Source organism: Beta vulgaris, chromosome 7 (genome assembly GCF_026745355.1).
Source record: "Beta vulgaris subsp. vulgaris cultivar EL10 chromosome 7, EL10.2, whole genome shotgun sequence".
NCBI classification, from domain to species: domain Eukaryota; kingdom Viridiplantae; phylum Streptophyta; class Magnoliopsida; order Caryophyllales; family Amaranthaceae; genus Beta; species Beta vulgaris.
Genome location: NC_079208.1, coordinates 58,530,214 through 58,553,967, shown reverse-complemented (window position 1 = coordinate 58,553,967; position 23,754 = coordinate 58,530,214). Strand labels below are relative to the sequence as shown.

Sequence of the window (23,754 nt, the reverse complement as noted above, 5' to 3'; positions counted from 1 at the left end):
AAAATTCAATCTAGTAAGCAAAGGTAGAATAATTCCAGAATAATCTAAAGGTTGGATTATTTTTGAAAGATCGGCCAAAGGTGAAATTATTCCAGGCAAATTTTCCTTTCCGTTTTTTAATTTTAAAAATCATGTCTAATAATTAATAAAAAATTAATCAAATTTATTAAGAAACATAATGATTTTGAAACTGACAACTAAAATGTGAAAATCACTCTTTTATGGTTTCCTGTTTTTGCTTTTCACTTTTCATCAAAACTGAAAATCAAAAACGAAAAACGATAACGAACAGATCCTTAGTTATTTTATATGAAAAGAAAATAAAGTTTAGTTAGCTCTACTGTATACGGCCCAACTATGTAAGGCCATTGTCCAACGGGCATAACTAGACATATGGACTGAGGAAGTATACGGCCCAATTATCTTAGGCCAGTGTCCAATCAGATACTACTTTAGATGCAGAACGCTGGAGGGCTGAAAGCTCCCAATCTGGTATCCTCATTGTAGAGGGCTAAAGGCTAAGGATAGATATAAATTTTATTAACGGGCCAAACCCATTTAAAAATAATAAGGGATATCCGATATTCTATTTGGGCGACCCACCATATACCCATTAGGCAATTCTCCTTATTTTCTTTATACTCCTATTTGAATATTTCATTTAAGTTCCGTTTATTTTGGAAGAAAACGATTTTCACATTTTTTGTTGTTTGATTAGACAAGAAATTGAAAAGGAAAAACTAAGGTGGAAAGAATTTTCCATTCACTTTATAAACATTCTCCTCCGAAGTTCGAAGGAAAACTATTTTCCTTTTCTCTTTCATTCTCAACTCGTCAATTTCTCCTTCTTGGCTTAATAGTTTTTCATGAAACCAAGCAAAGAAAAACTAAGATTCATTTGCATTTTCCCCTAGAAAACGTTTTTTCATGAAAAATCATTTTCTATCAAACCAACCAAACACTAAAAGAAAAACATGAAGAGAATAGCATCAAATCATCAACAAAGAGAGAAGTGTCCTAACGATCTAATGTGTTATCTTATTAATACTTCACATTAACGTTGGGTAAATACTCTTGAAAAGCTCCATTAATTAAGGAACTGACGAAGATGAAGAATTAAGGGCAAATAAAAAGAAAAAGAGGGGGATTGAGAAATTAGACATTGTATAACACGCATTTATATTGGTTAAAACTTAAAAGTTCATATACTCCTACGGTACCAAACTTTCAAATCGTGGATATCCTAGAGGTAGAGGTGGTAGGCTGGTAGCTCAGTGTAGTACCACCCCGAATTACAAAACTAAGGTTCAAATCCTCATCCCACCAATATGTTGGGCATTTACTTATATATTGTTTAGTCTTGTATCAAACCTCAGAAGCTGATGTGTTCTGTAAGCCAGTAACCTAACAGGGGTTGGTCTTCGTACCAATTATCTTTCCTAATTGAAAAAAAATGTAGATATCCCAGTTCTAAGGACCAAGTACTAGTTCACCACAAAGCCACTGCCACTTCACCACCGGGCACCAACCCACCTAAATTTGTCATAGCCACCCACTGTTCACCACCAAATTCACTATTCCTCCAGTCAATTCATCACCAAAATAGGGAGGAGGGAATCAAATCAAACTCCACCAGCACCATCTGTTCTTAAACTCCTCATCACGACCATAAAAAACCCAATTGTCAACTATAAGCATAGAGAAGAGAGAGTTGGGGGGGGGGGGGGACTGCGAGAGAGCTCGATATAGCTCGAGAGAATGCTAAAATAGAAGAGCATTCTTTGACGGGAGGTTGTCATTTTGTGCCCTCTAAGAGATCCTGCGTTCTTCATTTATGTGTCTCACCTTATGTTTCAGCTTTTCATCCTTCCCCGTTATCATTTAAAGAGTAAGGCCTCTATATTAGGACAAGGTGAGACACAAGACGAAACACAAGAATAATACTTGAAGGTCTAGAACTTGGAGTGCTTAGGGTGGGCAGGAACCTTACCTTCAATATAACAGATAGCTCATAATCAAATACCTACTGGGAATAGGCTACTTCACAATTTGATTAGTCCATTGCTCCATTACAATTCAAAAGTCGAACAATAGTGAACTTCCAACTCTTATTAAACAATAGACAATATTCAGAATTGCCAAACTAATAAACAAATGAATAAAAAATAGTCCGAAAATCAACCCGAGGATCTAGCATGATTAGTCAATAAATAAAGTTAAAATGCATATCTATGATTATTGATTACTTCAAGGACACAAAGGTTCAACTCTTTTAACTTATTCTAAAAGCATGCATATGATAAACACTGCTAATAACCGACAGCAATCATTGCCACTTTTGACTCACATAGGTAGCAAGGCAAATTATCATATGTTGTGTTGAAATCCATTGCCACCCTATAATTTGAGATTTATAACCATAATCCATTATCCAAATTCCACCCTTTTCAACCCAAAAAGCCTTAACCTCTGGCTTTCACAACTTTCTTTTCTGTAATACAGCAATGTCATATGACGTTATTTAGACTATTTGTTTGCTCTCATGGAGATATTTCAGAAATTAGTCTAAACACTAGGCATATAGCCCTGTCGGACATAAATTCCCAAGTCCATGGACCATGTAGCATAAATCATATGAACATATATTATGGTAATGACATGATATCCAGCATTGTCATAATAATCTGTTAAAAAGTGTGGAAATTAATGAAGCGCGTACACAGAATATCAGGCATGAAAGGGTACCTGCAAAGTGTGGATTACTGATTCTAGATGCAGACGACACCATAGTTGAAGTGGGTGAATTTTTGATGAGCTCCAACTCACTTCAAGAATGCATCTGCTGCGCGCAGATTTAGGACCAATTTATGACAAGTCAGCAAGTAACAAAGATGCACAAAAAGTATGTGACAAGAACCTGATGAAACCAACTTAATGCTTCTTCAGGACCTGAAAGTCCTGAGAAAAGAGTTTGTCATCCTAGACTAGTGTTAGTCATATTCATCCCACCAAGTTTATTGCAACAATGAGCAAGCAAGAGCACGGGTGAGTGCTCTGCTCAACCAAAAAAGTTTGTTACTTTAACCAGATTCAACAGAACACATAATAACACATAATGAGAAGCCCAGTGAGAAAGAAAAAGTAGGCAACTAGTTCAAAAGAGAGGCAACTGACAACATCTGCGCAAAACACATTTTCATATTGTCTAGCACCATCATTTTGTTAGCATTCAGTATATAATGCCCACTACTCACTCCATCAGAGTTGCCACAACTGAAAGTTTTTTTGTAGACATTAGTGGGTCCCAGAATCCCTGACCAACAACCTTGTTTTGGGCGCCAAAAAACAATTTTAAAAAGAAATGGAGATAAACCAAAGAAGCAAACAATTTATTATCATGGAAGCAATTATAACCAGTAAGAAGTCAACTCACAATAAGATGAAATCCAGATTGGTCATTCTGTCATTTCATGCCTCAGCATGTAAAGGCATAAGATTCCCAGACAACCAGTGCAACATCCTACATAGTTTTCAAGTTGTGCAATGATTACCAATTATGTATTAGTAAAAGCCACCTTGCACCTCCCAAGCTCATTCACTCCAACACAATAACTCAACTTCAGATGGCGAGAAGGCATACACTCATCCTCCTCCTCTTAGCATGGTTTATCTTCGTGGCTTTTCAATGCAATAGCGCATTCAGCAAGGTTCAAGCTACTAGATCAGGTACGGTACTCTTTTTGCAATCAAATTCTAGGAAGTAATAGTGGATAATGCAAATTGCTATAGCAAAACACATAGTTCTATCACTTTCATACATTGTACACTGACAAACAAGTCATGAAGGATATACCTTTTTTTGTGGGTCACTTTCTGCAGTCAATTTCAAGCTACGATCTTCACAGTCCAGCTCGAAGTGGCCAACCAAGCATCATGTTCCTTCTTGGGTAGGTGCTGCAGCAGTCCCCTTCATCAGGATTGACAGTACATAATTTGAGACCAATTACCATCACTTAAAGGTTTAAGCACTTATCTAACCAAATGAAGTTTCATGTGGCAGGATGGTACGAGAAAAATTCATAAAACGCCATCTGGACCAAATCCAGTTGGAAACCAACGCCCACCGACAAGACCGTGAATAAATGCAAGTGATTCTGCAAGAAGAGTAGAGCTGACAATGCAGGAGCATCTATTTAAGAGTTAGGATATTGTGGGTGTACAAAAATGCGAAAGTAATTACAATTTCAATTTCATTATGCTTCTCTATTGTATCCTTAATTTATCTGGCAGTGAATAGTGCATGCAGTTACTTTCTGAATGCTGTTCCTCGATAAACAACTGCTTTTCTTTGTGGGGTGTTGGGGGGGGGGGGGGATAAAGTTTCTCATGAATTCCATGCTTAACAGCTTCAAACATTATTAACGAGTGAATCTCCTAGCAGACAACTGATGTAGAATTCAATAAAATCCCAGCAGATGAAATGAACTTTGTGCAATTGCCCAGTCATGCTAGAAGTAGGCATATGCTGAATACATGGATAGCGAATAACATACAAAGTATATATAAGACGGCCATACACCAATAAAAATGAACAGAGGTAAATAGGAAACCAGGCAAGGTAATTCATGCAAGATTTGAAGATATAAACAAAATATGCTTGTTAGCGTTCTGATTTTTGAGCAGGCAATGATTCAATATAACTCTGAATAACAATGCACAAACAAGTATAACCCATATAAACCAGTGGAATTCCAAGGTGCAAATAACTTTTCTCCAAAAGAGAATCCAACAAAGACCCACAAAACCAGAATAGCATCTGCTAGAAGTCCCTCATGTGAATCATCAGCATTACACATCTATTATGACATGAAATTACACAAAATATCAATAACAAAAGGCGTAGAGGAATATGGTAGCTTTTGATTCTATTAGATACTGTAACAATTTGGTTTTACAAAAATGTGGTCAACCCAATTACATGGAAGGGGTGATAGCAAATGAGCAGCTTTGTAACACACAAATAGCCAATAAAACAGCCACTATGACACTGACTAGGGTATCATTTCATTAGATATACAAAACTGAATAGAAACTACATACAACTAATGCAGTCAACCCACACGCTTTCGCTTTGATCGCTTGCTCTTCTTTGGAGAGGAATATTTGGGAATCTGCTTGCTGCCACTTGACGCATACGCCTCTTCTAATTCATCCTGTCAAAAGAAGCCCACATGATAGGATGTTCAGTGCAACACCATTTTATCAAGTCAGCACTTAATATTCACACCTCAGATTACAGCTGAATGATGGGATCAATGTAATAGATACTTTTGAAGATTGGGAAAATATATTCGGAACTACTAAAGAGTAGAGGACTTCCGGTCAAGTGAGAAACTCCATGCTGTTATAGAATCAAGATAATGAGACGCTACTGCATTTCACACAGGAAGCATAGAGACACTACAAAACAACAGTGACTCACTGACACATAGATTCCCTTGGAACACAAGATGCACAGTCGCACTCGACTTCACTGATCATGCAAATCGAGATGATAAGAACTAGAAGTCTACATCATTTAAAATAATTATCTAATGTTAATCAACTTTGGCAAAGAAGCTGGATGTATTCAACTCTTTGACATACAGCAAATATGGTTATAGAAAGAAATAGAAAATTTAGACATTTCTTATCGACTCCATACCCTATGTGATATGTCTGACAACCCCTGCCTTATGAGGCCACTATCCTTATCCCTCTCTAAACCTGCCAGGAAGTCCTTAATATACGGCTGTTATTTTCTAACTTCGGACATCATAAATTCCTAGCACAATGGATTATGACCATTGCAACACATCAATACAATTATTCTTGAACCTGTCTCCAGCAGTAATCTATTCATGAGTGGTGCTAATAGATTAACAAGCCAACTCTGACGCCTAGGTGCACTAGCTTCATGAAAAAAACTTACAGAATGCTCAAAACAATGCATGTGATTCTAGTATTTAGTAGCATTGGAATCTTAGACATCGATTAGATGATAAGGTTCAGAAACATGAGTAAGAATTTACACCTGGGCCTCACATTTATACCTCTCCTTACAATGGCCACATAAGAGAATATGTATCAAGTTAGATAAAGAAATCCAAACACCACAAACATCATAGTATCTAAAGATGAAGAAATAGACAATTGACATCTTTAAAGTTTAAAGATCAAGACAGCCATCAATATTGTATATTCTGGCTAATTAAAAGAACAGAAAGTTCAGTCTCTATTTCTTAGTATCATTTGATTTAAATAAGAAATCTCCATGGTAAGTTGCTTACTGTTTCTTTGGATTCCTCATCTAACCCCATTTCAGAACCAGATACAGATGCCTGATCATCTGGCAGTGCTTTGCTCATATGTTGCCCTCTTGCTGCTTCGTTAAATTGTCTTGACCTATTTTTCAAAAATAAGAGGGACATTGAGAAACCTATCATTAATAAACACTACATGAAGTTAACATATCCGGTATAATCCATACCTGTCATCAAGCTGAGCAGGTTGGGAAGCAGATCGCTTTGCCTTTCCAGCACTAATAATTCCACTGGCATTCTTATTCACAACAGGCGTTGCGCCACCTAACTTGCGCAGCCATACCTGCTGTGCAGTACTAAGGACATTATTTGTAAACCTGCCAACCAATGTCATATGCTTCAGATATTGAGATTTTAAATTGCTATTGTGTAGTTTCTAGTTGTTGACATGACGCATCACACATATACTCACTGGAAAACAATCTTGATGAACCATCATATATTAGTACTGGTTTTACGAGACTTGACCTTCATATCAATTTATTAAGGCAACATTCTTCCAGAACTATGACATTATTTATGCATGATACTATGACAGTGCTGCCAGTGCAATATCAGCCACATAAACACGAACTGATACAATGCAGAAACTGCTCTACTATCTTTGCAAATACATGAAATACTAAAAACACTGAAGACAAAAATGAGAATGGAGAGAAGGATTCGGAGAGAAACCAGTATATGGATAATCCGGATGGGACGGATAATGAAAAATAACCAATCATGAGGGGAAGGAACTTGAGGATGAGAAGTGAATTCTTCTGAGCTGGATCAGTCTGTCGAAGGATGCCTTTCAGCAATTGTCATCTTAAAATATATAGGTAAACAATGAATAACAGATAAAAGAAAGGCAGATGTTCTTACCTCCGGAGGCTTCATAAGCTCCATTGAAACATATTGTGAGACGACAAGCAAGACAGGCAAAACAAGATAGGCTGCAGTATCATTCCATCCCAGAGGTGGATGACCATCCTGCAAAGTGACATAATATCAGAATGAAGAATGGAAGGTGATACACAAGACCATAAACAAACAAAAACAGCACGAACAGCATACATGAGACGCGAGAAAGTTGAGTGACAAACAAGAACCTACAATGATTTTAAGACAGTCGTGAAACCGAATAGCTGCCGTGACAAAAACTTAAGGGAGATGAAGACAAAACGAGTTGAAGAAAGAATTTCTGATTGGTACAGTGACAGCAGTCCAGGGATCGGAAAGTCAGCATATGCACAAAAGGTGGCTAATTTGGTGTTCGAGCAATAAGAATTAAGAAAAAAGTTGGACATTGAATGCAAAGGGACAGTAGAAATCAACAACCTGAGATAGCACTCAAGCAAGAGTCACTTCCTAGACATATAGCCCCTTGCCAAGAAATACGGGAAGGGGGGGTAATAACCTCGCTGTTATATGCTACTTTCATTATATATTATATATAAACAAAGTGCAGTTGTTTTATTCCACAAGACACTTGATTACTCCAAAAAGGCTAGAAAAGTAAGCAAAATTGCCCAAATTAGAGGGCCAGGCTTTAATCAGCTGGTCTAGCTAAAGTGACAACGAGAACAACAAGGCTAGAGCAACAATGAACCTAAGAGAAATGAACCAGAGAGGAAAGACTTTAAAACTAACAAAAGCATACAAAGTGACATGAAACTGCTAAAGCTACTGTGCAATCCCCCACTGGAATCAGCTAGATTCCCTCGACTCCTCCATCTGTCTGATCTTCAATCAGTCATCACAGTGCAACCTTCTCCGTTCACTTAAATGAATCATCAACTCTATTACTTCCAGAAAGGATTGTTGGTTTGACCAACAAATTAGGTGGGAAGATGGACCTTCTTTCTTTGATTTTCAGCATCAGGATGATCAACAGGCTGGCAAAGGCTTTTCTCTACTTTCAGACCTAAAAATTCTGGCTCAAATAAAGCTTATGCAAAGCCACAGGCAATGTCCTTACTCTTTTTTCTCCACGCCAGAATATCATAGGCCCTCAACAACATAAAGTGAACTGAATGAAACATTTTGATCACATTCTTCAAACTAAATTTATCCTCTAGCTATGTTATTGGATCCCAGCCTATTCAGACCATGCACATAAACAATTGAAGTTAGATAGCAAGAGACTCATGACAGTACTCTCCAACAATAGCAAACTAAAATTTTCCTCGGAAAGAAGGGGGCAAGTAGGGGACCCTAAAGACAACATATGACAAATAAAAGATTGATGTTGCTTCACTAGGATAGAACCAAAACTCACCAAACAAATAAGTGATAGTATAATACAGAAATGCATCCAGTAAAACTGGTAGAAATTTCACTGATTTAAGGTAGTAGTACCACAAAAGGAAAGAGCCAGGAGACACCAGCACCACTTTGACGTGCAGCAATTGTAGTTGGTCCCCCCAAAGAAGGAATCCAAAAAAATCCTTCTGTAAACAGCCCCTTCAAGTAAAGAAGTTCAGATGATAAGTTAGTTCACATAAGTAAATTTTGAGATAACCCTCATATGGCAACTATCGGCACATAGCTTGAAAATCACCTCATTAGCTACATTCGAAAGAGCTTGATACAATCCTATCCACACTGGTATTGTTGCCAAAGTAGGCAGACAGCCTGTCGTATGTGAACATAGGAAAAAGAGAGAGACATCAATACAGCTCCAGACCCTCAAAATCACGAGACAAAAGGTAAGTCTAGAATCATGTATTTCAGCAGTTTACAGTATCTAGCCAACATATATTATACTTCCTCAGTTTCAAATTACTTAAACCCAAGCTTCTTGGCATGCGATTTTGGAAGGACGATAGACTAGGTAAACAGACAAATAAATGAAATAAAATTAGAACATAATCATTCCTCTTGCCGGTGTTTAAATTATACAATTTAATAAGTCATTTACCTTGTATGTCATCCTCCTAAAACTGAGTACCAACGAGCTTTGTTGCAAGTACTATGAAACAGATAAAGTACATGATAGTGGCATTATATACTCTATAGCCCAGCCATTGATATAGTAACACCCCCCAACCCAGAATTCCAGGCTACATAAACCACCTAGTCATAAGATCGAACTAGATATGTTGCCACTTACCAATATGATAATAAATCTAGGAATTGCACGATTGAATCATAAATACTCTTTGCATTCCATATTAGTTTTTGTCTCCAGAGGATGAGAAACATTAAGGGAACATCATATATTTTGACTTCTTCCACAAATTATATTATTACTTCAAACCGACAGCATTTTAGTTTGTGGCATATTGCATCAGCAAGTCTTCTGTGCGGCAGGCCACATGGTTAGCAACTATAGGGCTGCACGAATAACAACTATGTCGCCGCGCATAAAAGAGAAACTAACTATATTAAGAGATAAGTAACTCCTTTGTACACGTAAACCTTAATAATGGTAAGTAACCCCAAAAAATTAGAAGTAACCCTAAAAAGATTATAAGTAGATCTTATTATATTGATCAGTAATCCTTAAGATAAGTAACCCAGTAGAAGACATAAGTAACCCACTAACCCCAACAATTATAACTTCCCCTACTATAGTAACAAGTAAACCCGACAATTATAAGTACCCGCTGTATATTAATTAGTAACCTCAAAACACAATAATTAACCTTCTATGTGGACTGGCAACACCTGTAACTGTAGGTGTGGCAAACCACATATAAGACTTTATGTTGAACCGTATATGCTTTAATTTATTATTACTGAAAACTTGCAAGCTATTTAAGACACCGTGAAAAGGAAATTTGACAACAAATATGAGGACCCATAAGAATGCAAGATATCTTTAGGACAGTCTACTCAAGTTCAGACCTCACAAGTACAAGATTGGGTCAAACCAGTGTTACCTAATTCGCTATCTAATTCGCCTTTTGAATTCGCCAATTCACCCAAAATGAGCCAAAAATGAACGAAAACCGGCCATAATTTGCTTTTCTCAATTCGCGATTCCCGGGGGAATTAGGTAACACTGGGTCAAACATTTGTTCAAACTGAAGAGGTCAGAAGAGCAGCTGCATGATTAGTTACAACCAGTACCAAAGTCAATATTTTGTTAGAGTTCATAGGATTCTTTCCTTCTGCATTAAGCTACGTGTACTAGTACGTAAGTAGTATTAACAAGCTGACACAGTAAGAAGCTAGAATTGAGATTTTCATTCATAAGTTTTCATCTCCTGTTTGATAGAATCATGGTGTCCTCTTGCTTCTGATGGTCTCGTATTAGAGCAGGTCAGGTTCCTTCATCATTAAAATTTCTTGATTCTCTAGTTGAATTATTCATTTGATTTAGTCAAACAAAAATCACATCTACTTGTTAAGTTCTCATTTGGAATAAACTTGAGAATTGATTCAAATTCATCAAAATCATCACATCTTGATTGATTCGATTCAAAATGATGACTTTAAATTCAGTAAGAATCTCCTTCATCCTTTTGATAATCCTGAAATGAGATAACTGGCTCCTAATTCTATGGTGGTTGCTTTGGTAATTGGAAAAGGTTAATGTTAATAGCTTTGTCTGATAAAACCAAACTGATCCTCTTCGGCATCCTACTAGTGCGTACTTCCTTCATCCTTTTGATAAACCCTGAAATGAGATAATGAGCTGCTAATTTTCACGACGGTGGTTTTGGTTATTGGATATGATCAATGTTGATACTGTTGTCTTATAAAACCAAGTTATGTATCGCTGATGGTTCCTATCAAAAGTCATGTACCAAATGTTGATAGTGTAACAAAATAATAATCACGAGGGTTTGGAATGTCTACAAAACAAAACAAAAAAAAAAAAAAACAAGAACTGTTTTGTACTTCTATATTCCAAGGGAGATGCAACTATTTGAGGAGAGATTTGGATGCATTCATGACAGCAAGAAATATCTGACTTGTCTCAAGGAACAGTAAGCATTCCTATATAATTCACCAAAATCATGATGATTTGGCTTAATACATCCTCTGCCTGTGCCCTTGTGACTGCGGTTGTAATCTGACTCAAATACACCATAATGTTCATCAAGATCAGAAAATGACGCAATCCTTAGTCAGATCGAAGGGAAACTACAGAGTAGTACGAGGAGCCATTTTTATGATGCAGCCAGTTCCAGTCATCTCCGAAGCACATAGCCTTCTATGCAAGAAAGAAAGGCATGTGGATGTTTACAACAAGCCTCATCTCCAAGCAGAATGAAGAATATAAAGTTTCATAGTTAACAATAATGACTTGATATTCATATTCAGTGGAATAATAGGGATCATACAGTCACCACACACCAGGATCGGGACGAATGTCTAGAGTAGGAAATAGTGAGAAGATTCTCATTTGGAAACAAGAGGGATTCAAGCTATCTTGGCTCAAGAAAAAAGGTTTCAGAACATGAAAGAAGTTGAAGCTACTTGTATCAGAATAAAATAGGCTCATTTCCACTGTTAGCGAAAGCGTTAATGTCCTTTTAATTCCTTCACCTGCTATATTACGACAAATAATGCCTCCTATAGGCTATAGCTACCACTGATATAAAAAAAAAATGTTCACAAATGTTTTTTGCTGTAAATAAAGCCAAACTCTGGCACTTGAGATCTACTCATATTCCTTTCCATCAATCGGAGCTAGGCAAATGCCCATTATTGTTCGCAGATGGTTGAACAAACTGGGCTACCTTTTACTACCAGTAGTACTAAAGACGACTTTAAGAAGACAACCTACACTTTCTGTGAGGTACAATTCATATTTGATTCTTATTTTCGAATTCCAGTACTTTAGTTGAGGATCACTTTAATATTGTGAGGTGCATTGTGTAAGGGCTTATGATGTGAGAGAGTTGTGTGAAGGAGATAACAAGAAAATATATTAGCAAAGGCATTGAGCACCAAAGGAGCTGCACATATATACGGTGCCACAATAGAATGAATCAGTTAATAAAAACAGACATTCACTGGCGACAGCAAGGGCACTGTTTTTCCAATAATCAGATTATCTGAATGACAGTGTATGGTGTGCCATTTATTTGGTGGGAAGGGCCCCCCCTTTTAAGACCTCAATCACCCTGGTCCCCCCTTTTAAGACCTCAATCACCCTACGAAAATTTATATGGTCATGAATCAGACACTGGATGTTTTTGAGAGCTTGAATGTTGTGTTTCCACACCCAAGATGGCGTTGAGCAAAGTTTGAACCCACAGTTGAAGCTTGTATGTTTGTTGGTTATCCTTATTCCCATGTTCAATAAAAATTTTTGCGAGCTTGAATGTTGTGTTTCCACACCCAAGATGGCGTTGAGCAAAGTTTGAACCCACAGTTGAAGCTTGTATGTTTGTTGGTTATCCTTATTCCCATGTTCAATAAAAATTTGAAGGTTTTAAATCTGGCTACTTATAAAAATCATTATGTCCAGATAAGTACTTCTATAAGAAACATTTTTCTTTTCATTCTCATCCCAACCTTTCCCTAATTCAGTGGAATCCTAGTTTGGTCCTCATATTAAGATATTAGCTAGAGAAAGGACCATAATATGCTAAAGCTTGACAATGGCAAGTTATTTCATAGTCTATATATTAAAAAAACATAGAACATGAAATTCTAATCGAAAGTTCACCTGCCAATGGATTAACCCCAGCCTGCTTATAAAGACGTGATGTCTCGAGTTGTATTCTTTCCTAGAAAAGAAACAAATAACTACATCAGAAACTGTACTTACAAATTAACTTGAAGAGCACCACCATATCATACCATTGGTCTCAGAAAGAAGAAGACAACAAGAGAAGGGAAAGTGAAGGTAAAAGAATGAAATATCATGGTGTAGGCAAAATATAACTAGCATATGGAGAGTAATGCAGTTGCTTGTGTTCGATGTTCTCATGACGAGGTCATCACTTCTACGGTGAAATTTTGAGCTCTTTGACATCTTCATAGAGCACAACTCACCCAATGGCTAAATCACTTTACAAGAAACTCATAATCACACAGGTCCTCATAATATTGCACTACACAGTACTGTGTTACTGGTGAAAGCTTCAAAATCAACTCAACAACTGCCCATGCAAAAATAAGAACCAATTTTGTGAAATGCTACCTGATTTCCTTTGTATCTTTCTTGTATGGCTTTTATCTTTGGTTGAAGATTCTGCATTGCCAACGTTGATTCAACCTGCAAAAGAAATATATATATATATATCAATAAGCTAACATTACCGTAAAAGCACAAGTAGTTCCAACAAGGTATTCAAGCATCATACTGTCCTAGCGTTACAATTTCTTGTGTGATTTCTCTTCCTTTGAGAGAGTTGCAAAGCTAAATCAGACATATGGGTCTATCTCGTCCACCAAAAGCAAAGTCAATTGGTGCAAATATATAGCAAAGGACATATCTCAATCAGGGACATTCGAATCTTGAAAGATGATTACCGCAAACCACAACGTTTCCTGACCTCTAACCTTAATCATTACATGCGTAAATGCCTAAATCAAATTTCTCGACCAGAGATCAATGACTTGGATCAAGCAGAATTAAGCCATAAATCATATAACAGATTTTGTGCTGTTCTTAATGAACAATCTTATAAAAGAGCAAGTCATCGGCCCTTAATCTATCAATTAAGTTATGGAGAAAAAGATAAACGATTAAACACTTACTTGTTGCTTTGTCAAAGGAAAAGTTGCAACTTTTACGAGGACAGTAAGCAATATGATTGCAAATCCATATGAATAAGGCACGTGTAAAGCTGAAAGCCCGTCCTTCATAACCTAACCAGTGAATAAAGAAAACAATTTACAAGTGAAAGACATGCTCATCTGTTAAAAAACAAACTATACAACAGATGACTACCTAGTGAAGTTTACAGAACACAGTTTAGAGGGGTCGTGCGATACACACAGCTTACCTTCACCACTGAGCATATTGTTTCACCGCAAAGAAATTATTTCACATAGACTAAAAGTCCTAAGGGAAAGCGAGTACAAGAAATACAAATAACCATACAAGTGCCAAAAGAGCAGAAAAAGGTTGAAAAATGAGAAAGAAAACTATTTACTGTATCTATCAAACTGCTATATCATATCCAACTTCACACTACATACCAACGAATATGATGAAAAACATATGCATGCACAAAGGGTATAAGGATAGCAAGATATAGGAAGTCAGATATTGAGAATGAGATCAGTACTGCAACACTTCTTTATTAACAGCTTGCAGGGTTTATATTCAGCATAGGAAGAAGCTGTAGTGGCTAATAGTTGCTTTAATAAATTTTTGAAGTTTTAATATGCATTGTCAGCAAAAGTTAGCATAGTGATAGTATTCAAATGAGTTCGTAAGTGGTTTAGCTGTTAGATTCAATTATAAACGGAAAAGAGAGCATATCTCCTCTAGTCCTCTCTCAATAAAATCAATGAGAAGGTAAATGCCACCTGAGTGATTTTTCATTATCATTGATGTTCAAGACAGTTTACTTAAGCTATTATTGGCAAAGTACATCTAGAAATTTAATTGATCATGAAGAAAGTTTTACAGGTCCGAATAATTTGATAAACAATAGTCATTTTTGCGTTCCAACTCCGAAGTAACGTTTCATGCCTCTCCAGCAGTTCACCAATGACCATGACAAACAATATTGCTTTCCATGATTCCTTTCAGAAGATTGAAAGTTCCAATCTGAGCTATCTCCATAACTTTCAAGTTATTCTACATTAGCCCAAACTAATAAGGGGAATATTTTGCTGTACCCTAGAGAATTTTAATATTGTACATTGTACTTTGTACCCCTGGTGCTTGACTTACCTGGAAAAAAGCTTGAATTCCAATGAATGGTAGTTTATGACCATTCTTTTATAAGGTATCAAACATATTGATCACTAAAGGATATACATTGATAATTATGCCTTTACTTATATACAAAGGTTATTTATTGAGGAAATAATTACTCTCTCTTGTTTCAATTCTCAATGATTTGGAAAAGAAAACCTACCATGATTATGAGTTGACTTACATTAATGAGCAAGAAGGGCCATAAGAGTATATTTACGAGAATTCCTGTTCACTTTAGCTAGATCGAAATGCATTTATAATGAGACAACGTAAAAACCTTAGGGGTATCATAGAATTTTTCTTGTATATCTAATTCACTTTTAACGCACCATTGGTATAATTGGTACTTGGTAGCAGGCTAGCAGCAACAAGCCAACAACAACTCCCATCATATAGTTTATGTTCAGCATCCAACTATAAACCCTTGAGCAAAAGAATAAATCAAGACAACCTTAATCCCAAAGGATTGGGTTGCCTATATGAATTATAAAGTTTTAAAAAAAAATTGATATCCTCCTGATTGGTCATGTAATCACACTCCTCGACTCACCTCTTTTCCAATGCTGTTCACTCCTCGAAACACAACATCTCTATTTCCTTTATTATCCCTTCCTTAAATTACCTAACCTTTTCTTATTATTTCCACTCCAGACCAGTACTTCATGATGTTGCCAGTGAATAAGTTCTGACTATTGGTTTTCCTCCATTTAGTCCTCGATAGCTGCCACTCTAATCCTACAGTGATACTCTTCATTACCGATTCTATCTCTCCTCATATTGCAACACATTATTTCAACAAATGCATCAATCAAAATTGTTATCATAACATATCACATACAAGTATATAAATATATATAAACACAAATTCTAAATACATAATATCGTAAACTTGCCTTCAACACCTAATCTACCTATAGTATTATTTTTGCAGCGAATAAACATACTTTACAGTAGGATGATAGATTTGTCAAATTTTGCAAACATTAACCTCAGATTGTCTGATACAAAACAATTATTTTCTTAATCACTTACTATACCGCAGGCGCTAAACACTGAAATCGAGTAATATTTTACGACTACCAGGATCAAAACTGCTTGTAATTTCCTAATTCATTTTATTAAATACCTAATCATCTCAAATTATTTGATACAGAACAATTATTTTCTTAATCACTTACTAAACCGCTAAACACTGAAATCAAGTAATATTTTACTTCAAGGATCAAAACTGCTTATAATTTCCTAATTCAATTGCATCAGCACCAAAACTACATACAATATTTCCTACTTTATCCATCAAACAACACCAAAAACTACCTAAACCAACAGATTATACAATAAAACAAAAACACGGAAATACAAGACGATTTCTCAATTCACAACACAAAACCGAAATTCACCTTCAAAACGACTTCCATGGCGTCGGAAATAAACCCGAACCAGCCACCACTTTTCTGAACAGTAGCTCCAGAAGCGTCGGGAGAAGCAGAAACGGCGGCATCAGCGAGAGTATAAAGAATACTTTCAGCTTTACTGTAAGCTTCGCTCAAATTGATAGAACTTTCGATTGAAGAAATCGGAGGAATTTGCTGAAAACTGAATTTCACAGTTGTGCTTATAAACTTGCTTCGATGAGGAAGAGAATAGAGTCCATAACGAGAGGATTTCGATGGAAGAACAGTTCCGATAAATGGCGAGGATGAAATTAGGGTTCTCGCCATTGAAGGAGGAAGAGCGAAGGATGGATTCAAATGGTCATGAGAGGTAGAAGCCTGAGTTCTGAGTGTATGGAGGAGATAGAAGAAGTGTTGCTACTCTTTTTTCCCGTCCACGCATTATCCGTTTTAACGAATTTTAATAATCGAGAGGGGGTATTTTTTGTAATATAATACTGGCCAATGGGTGAGTAACGTGGCTAATATTAGTGTCGAATGAGGTGATAATTAATTTGAGAGAAATGTCTTAGACCCTTGGTATAGAATAGAGATCATTTCCAAAATCAGTTTCAAACAATAAAGTGCATGAAAAAACATTTTAAAAATTATTACTCTTTTCCTTCTATATTAATCGATACAATTCGAGTTTTACGCATGTCGATGTATAACTTTGACAATATATATTATCCGTCAATAAATATTATAATAAAAATATATGAAATATATATAATGAAACAAAACCAACATCTCTTAACTGGCATTTGTCATTATATTGTCGAATTAGATTATGTGAATAGTGCATATTGTGAATTTGTTGTTGGAAATAATTAGTGTGATTGAAATATTCATGAAGAATAAACAAACAATAATATTGACAAACTATAGAGTAAGTTAGATTTATATGTGTATATCTGTCAACTGAACTTGATTTAATCTTGTATTATTTGCGTTGTGTTGTGGTACAGAGGCTACTGCTTTAGAAGTGATTTTGCCACCATGCCGTTGCATGCTTCCAATGACAAACTCCCCCCAAGGTTCACACAGCACCCTAAAATTCTACATCCAGACCTCAATAGTTATAGTTTCTCAAGAACAGCTCAATTCTCATAAAGAAAGGTTGGCCATATGTTTTTGGTTAACGGAAAATCATCAGAGAGAAAAACGACCAATAAGATATTTATAAGAGGCCAGCTTGTAAAACAACTCCGAAATAAATCCGAAAATAAGAAGAAACGATATATTGGAAACCACAAATCGCGGTAGGCTTGCAGCGATCTACCACGAGACATCTAGCAGGAACTACGAGATGTGGTGGCTACCGCGAGTCGAGGCAAGCCCTTGCCAAAAAAAAGTACGCCAGGAATCTTCGCGTTCAAGAAGATCAAATGCAACAATTGTATCGACTAATGTGGACCAGATTATGGAATAACTTTGATAAATAGAAGAAGTAAAAAGCAATACCAACTAGTAATACTTGGTTTAAATTAATAAATATATTTTTTAGTACGGTAAAAAATAATGGTGAATTGATAAGGCCTTATATATACTTACTTTAAGAAATAAAATCACGCAAGGTAATAAGTTAATTTTAAAAACAAATAAGGTGTAATATAAAACTTATTACACCTAATTTTGTGAGTATGCCGAACCCGGTTTTTGCGTAACTAAACTTATATGAACTTTTTTGAACCAAGCTAAACGTATCAAAACTCTTTTTCTTATAAGGATTGAAGATAAGTTGAAAACAGGGCCTATGTCATGCAAAAACCGAAATTATAATATAAAAAACTGATTACACCGTACCATATGAACCGACTATTTAAAAACTTGATTATATCATACAAAAACTAACTTTACAGAAGGTGATAATATCAAATAAAACCTAATTATATTAAACAAAATTTGGCTATTTTTTTTATCCATATGAGCCACGAAAATGGTACAAAGAAGGGGAGTGGGGATTAGAAACTATGACCTATAGTTCACATTACCTCAATCTTAACCATTAGACCAAGACATCCTTGGTACAAAATTTGCTATATCATACTAATATATATAGTATACTTGGTGCATATAAGTTATGGTATAACAGATCCATTCAAAAAATTGTATTAGGCTAAATACATTACTAATATAGGAAACTTGATGCACATAAATTATGCAAAAAAACGAAAAAATTTAATTATAAGATAAAAGTACCCAATAAACATTCACTAGATATATGTTTTTGTGAAATCTTAGGCCTTGTTTGGTTGACAAAACAAATTATGGGAAGTGCAAATTCCTAGGAAGTAGAAGTATATGAAGTTGTTTGGTTGACAAAACCATGAAAATTTGCACTTCCTAGGAAGTTCTACTTCCTCTAAAATGGAGGAAGTTACTTATACTTACCTAGGTCCCCCTAGGTAAGTAGAGCTTCCCATAGGAAGTTCTACTTCCCATTGTCAACCAAACACAATTTTACACTTCCTAGGAATTTCTAATACATGGGAAAAATAACTTCCTAGGAAGTATGACTTCCCATATACAACCAAACAAGGCCTTGAAATTCCTTATATTTTCCTTAATTGTTGTGAAAAATGAGAAGTGAGATTATGAGACAGAAGAAGTAATAATAAAAATTATCTATACAAATATATCAAAAGGCGTGCATAAACAAGAAACTGCGCCATACAATAAAAAAATATTGAAATGACATTGTATAGGGTTTAATCTCGAGACCTCAATTCCTCAGGTACATATACAAAAATTTTAACTATTAAACCAAGTTGTATTTAGTATCATTATCATAAAGTATTATATCAATAAATGAATTTATTTTTTCTTACCCGAAACATAACTCAGGCCTAATAACTCATTTAATTATATTTTTTGTACACATCTTGGACTCACAAAAGTAACTTGAGCACGTCAGCACGGCACCCTTAAACAGTGAACAACCTCAAGTAAGATTTAAGAACCCGTCCAACAAAATTAAAAAATTACCTCAAGTACGTAAGTACTCTCTAGAACTTCATACTCATTGGCTTTCCTAGGACAAAAAAAAGTCTAGAACCAACCACCGAACCACCACCCCGAAAAAAAAAAAGCCACGAGTCCTACTCAAAGTCACTAGATCAAAAAACTCAAAAATCAACGGCCAAGATCCTCCAATAACCCAAAATCCCTAAAACACCCTAAATCCGAAATTTCTCGAATAAACCAGACCCTTTTTTTTTTCTCCCCTTCAAACATGAATTAAAATAAAACTTAACCCGCAAAAAAGCATGAGAGCGGGAACCTTTAAAAAACCGATAGATCAACATCTGACGGTCAAGAATCAATAACGAGAACCTTCTCGAAACAAACCTCAGCTTCTTATAAAAAAACCCTCGTTTCTCTTCTCTTACCCTCAAATCACATTATACACACTTCTGCGAAAAATTAACATACATTCACTTCGAAATTCTCTGTAATTTTCTCCATTTTTGTTTCTCAACAGTTTTCTCTTTGTTTAAGTTTCATCGAAGGCAAAAATGTCTGGAAAAGGTGAAGGTCCAGCGATCGGAATCGATCTTGGGACGACATACTCGTGTGTTGGAGTATGGCAGCATGATCGAGTTGAGATTATTGCAAATGATCAAGGAAATAGAACGACGCCGTCTTATGTCGCTTTTACTGATACTGAACGTTTGATTGGTGATGCTGCTAAGAATCAGGTCGCCATGAATCCTACCAACACTGTTTTTGGTATGATCGTCTCTTCTTTTCTATGTTTTTTTTTTTATTAGTTAGCTCGTTTTTGTGGTTTATTTGATGATTTTGATCGTGAACTATGCTAGGTGAAATTTATGTTTGATATAATTTGCTAGTGTAGGTTTAGTTGAGAGATTGTTGGAAATTATGCTTGGCGGTATGGTCGTCTGTTTTTATGATTAATTAGCTTGTTTACGTGATTCATTTGACGATTATGGTTGTGAACTATGTTAGAATGATTTCATTTTTGGAATATATTACGTTGATAATTTGCTAAGCGTAAGATTTCTTGAAAATTTGTTGAAATTTATGCTTGTTGATTATGGTGAGTGATTGTCATGTAGAATTTTGTTAAGAATATGGTGGACGATTGTGCATGTGAAATAATTTGTTGAATTGATAGATCACTTTTATTAATTGTGCTGCAATTGCACTCTGTTTTTTGTGCGATCGTTAACGCACAATCGCGCATGATAATGAATGTGTTCAATTATGTGCAAAATTTATATGGAAGGTGCAAATCAAATTTAGTCAAGATCTACTAATCTAGCATGATAATTTGTTATCTTAAATGAAAATAAATACAACGGAGTTCAGAGGTAATCATTTTTGCTGTGGTGTTTCTATTATTAATTTGGTGACAAGCTTGCTGATGAAATTTTGTTATCATACATCTTATGTTAGATTTGTTCTTCAATTTGTCTGTTGTTTTCGCACAAAGCTGAGTTCTATATCCATGGAGTTTTTTGTTCTTCAATTTTGTTTGTAGTTGTGAATTTGTGATTAGCGCTTGTCTCTGGTTTCAAATTTTTCAAAAACAGCAGATTATGACAGTTATTGTGATTTGTAACTTGGAACTGATAATAGAAGATTAAGAGGTCTTGTTGGAGCGATTCTAATTTCTGGATATCTTATTGTTTCGTTAATTCTGTTTCCTAACTTTTAGTACTATGGATCTAGAATTCCCCTCTGTTTGATGTTTTGTGTTTCTTTGGTGTGATTAGTTTGAGAATAGTTGTTTGTGTCAATGATTTGACGAACTTGACAATTAACGCATAAAATTAATGTTTTCAGATGCCAAGCGTTTGATCGGTAGGAGATTTAGCGACCCGTCCGTGCAAAGTGACATGAAACTATGGCCTTTCAAGGTGATTCCTGGCCCAGCTGACAAGCCCATGATTGTAGTCAACCACAAGGGTGAAGAAAAGCAGTTCTCTGCTGAAGAGGTCTCTTCAATGGTTCTTACAAAAATGAAGGAAATCGCGGAAGCTTATCTTGGCACAACCATCAAGAACGCGGTGGTTACTGTCCCGGCTTACTTCAATGACTCTCAACGTCAAGCTACCAAGGATGCCGGTGTGATTTCCGGACTCAATGTTATGCGTATCATCAACGAGCCTACAGCAGCTGCCATTGCCTATGGTCTAGACAAGAAGGCCACCAGCAGTGGGGAGAAGAATGTGTTGATTTTCGATCTTGGTGGTGGTACTTTTGATGTGTCTTTGCTGACTATTGAGGAGGGTATCTTCGAGGTTAAGGCGACTGCTGGTGACACTCACCTTGGTGGTGAGGACTTTGATAACAGGATGGTGAACCACTTTGTGCAAGAGTTCAAAAGAAAGCACAAGAAGGATATCAATGGAAATCCAAGGGCATTGAGGAGGTTGAGAACTGCTTGTGAGAGGGCGAAGAGGACATTGTCTTCTACTGCTCAGACCACCATTGAGATCGATTCTCTTTATGAAGGTGTTGATTTCTACACCACTATTACTCGAGCTCGTTTTGAGGAGTTGAACATGGACTTGTTTAGGAAGTGTATGGAGCCAGTTGAGAAGTGTTTGAGAGATGCTAAGATGGATAAGAACAGTGTCCATGATGTTGTGCTTGTTGGTGGTTCAACTAGGATTCCGAAAGTTCAGCAATTGCTCCAGGATTTCTTCAATGGTAAGGAGCTTTGCAAGAGCATCAACCCTGATGAGGCTGTAGCTTATGGTGCAGCTGTTCAGGCAGCAATTTTGAGCGGTGAAGGCAATGAGAAGGTGCAGGACTTACTCCTGCTTGATGTTACTCCTCTCTCTCTTGGACTGGAGACGGCTGGGGGAGTTATGACTGTGCTTATCCCAAGAAACACCACCATTCCCACAAAGAAGGAGCAGGTGTTTTCTACATACTCGGATAACCAACCGGGTGTGTTGATTCAGGTCTTCGAGGGTGAAAGAACCAGAACTCGCGATAACAATCTACTTGGCAAGTTTGAGCTGACAGGCATTCCTCCGGCACCAAGAGGTGTACCTCAGATCAATGTCTGCTTCGACATTGATGCTAATGGTATCCTCAATGTCTCTGCTGAGGACAAGACCACAGGGCAGAAGAACAAGATTACTATTACAAACGACAAGGGAAGGCTGTCCAAGGAAGAGATTGAGAGAATGGTCCAGGAAGCAGAGAAATACAAGTCGGAGGATGAAGAGCACAAGAAGAAAGTGGAGTCGAAGAATGCCCTTGAGAATTATGCTTACAATATGCGGAACACTATCAAGGATGAAAAGATCAGTTCCAAATTGTCGGAAGCTGACAAAAAGAAGATCGAGGAAGCAATTGAGCAAGCTGTTCAGTGGTTGGATGGAAACCAGCTTGCCGAGGCAGATGAGTTCGACGACAAGATGAAGGAACTGGAGGGCATTTGTAACCCTATCATAGCGAAAATGTACCAAGGTGGTGCTGATATGGGTGGTCAGATGGATGAAGATGGTCCTGCTCCTGGTGGTGCAAGTGGTGCTGGTCCTAAGATTGAGGAGGTTGATTAAATGGATGTTCTTATGGTCTCTTAGTCTTTTATTTAGTGTACTTTCATGCTTGTAATAATAAGTAGAATCTAGGAGTGTGGTTTGGGGAATACTTTCTTTGTTTTTGGATGTTAATTGTAGGTTGGGCAGTAAACTATGCTTTTCTGCCTGAGTTACTTTTTATTTTGTTAACAATTTCAAAAATGAAATCTTTTTAGTTCCCCTTAAGTTCAGCTTTGTTTTTAGATTTTTCCTTCGATTTTGAATCTCTTTCCCGATACGTTCAGCCCGTCACTATTGTTTCTAGATTTGGCATTGATAAGCTTTGGTTGTGGACTGACCTTGCAACAAAAAGAGAGAACAGCCGAAGCAATGGTTATCTTCAGAGCAGTTGCTAACTTGCTATACTGTATCGGAACTTACTGTTTCTCAACATATTGCGGAACTCTTACAATCGAGTTAGAACTTACTGCGGAATAGAAACTCTTACAATTGAGTTAAAATAGTTGATGGGATTCATCCTAAATCGAGTTGTTGATTTACACAAAAATCAGTTCAGATACAACAATACCAGAATAGAATCAGACAAATAAATAGCTGAAGTTGGGGGGCAT

General features: G+C 36.5%; 3 protein-coding genes across 3 annotated transcripts; 2 read left to right on the top strand and 1 right to left on the bottom strand.

The window, feature by feature from the left end:
* The first annotated feature begins 3,370 nt into the window (after window positions 1-3,370).
* On the top strand, window positions 3,371-4,318 carry LOC104900141 (CLAVATA3/ESR (CLE)-related protein 46). Its single transcript, XM_010687495.4, has 3 exons — window positions 3,371-3,726; window positions 3,880-3,947; window positions 4,061-4,318. The coding sequence occupies exons 1-3, from the start codon at window positions 3,624-3,626 to the stop codon at window positions 4,136-4,138; spliced, it is 249 nt and encodes an 82-aa protein (XP_010685797.1). The 5' UTR covers window positions 3,371-3,623; the 3' UTR covers window positions 4,139-4,318.
* A 582-nt stretch (window positions 4,319-4,900) lies between these two features.
* LOC104900139 (inner membrane protein PPF-1, chloroplastic) lies at window positions 4,901-17,024 on the bottom strand. Its single transcript, XM_010687494.4, has 11 exons — window positions 16,584-17,024; window positions 14,010-14,120; window positions 13,450-13,524; window positions 12,973-13,033; window positions 8,905-8,978; window positions 8,703-8,807; window positions 7,227-7,334; window positions 7,038-7,138; window positions 6,530-6,679; window positions 6,330-6,444; window positions 4,901-5,213 (listed from the first exon to the last, which is right to left on the bottom strand). Exons 1-11 carry the CDS (start codon window positions 16,902-16,904, stop codon window positions 5,112-5,114), a joined length of 1,323 nt encoding a protein of 440 aa, XP_010685796.2. The 5' UTR covers window positions 16,905-17,024; the 3' UTR covers window positions 4,901-5,111.
* A 2,871-nt stretch (window positions 17,025-19,895) lies between these two features.
* On the top strand, window positions 19,896-23,368 carry LOC104900138 (heat shock cognate 70 kDa protein 2). Its single transcript, XM_010687493.4, has 2 exons — window positions 19,896-20,348; window positions 21,429-23,368. Exons 1-2 carry the CDS (start codon window positions 20,135-20,137, stop codon window positions 23,159-23,161), a joined length of 1,947 nt encoding a protein of 648 aa, XP_010685795.2. The 5' UTR covers window positions 19,896-20,134; the 3' UTR covers window positions 23,162-23,368.
* Window positions 23,369-23,754: the final 386 nt, after the last annotated feature.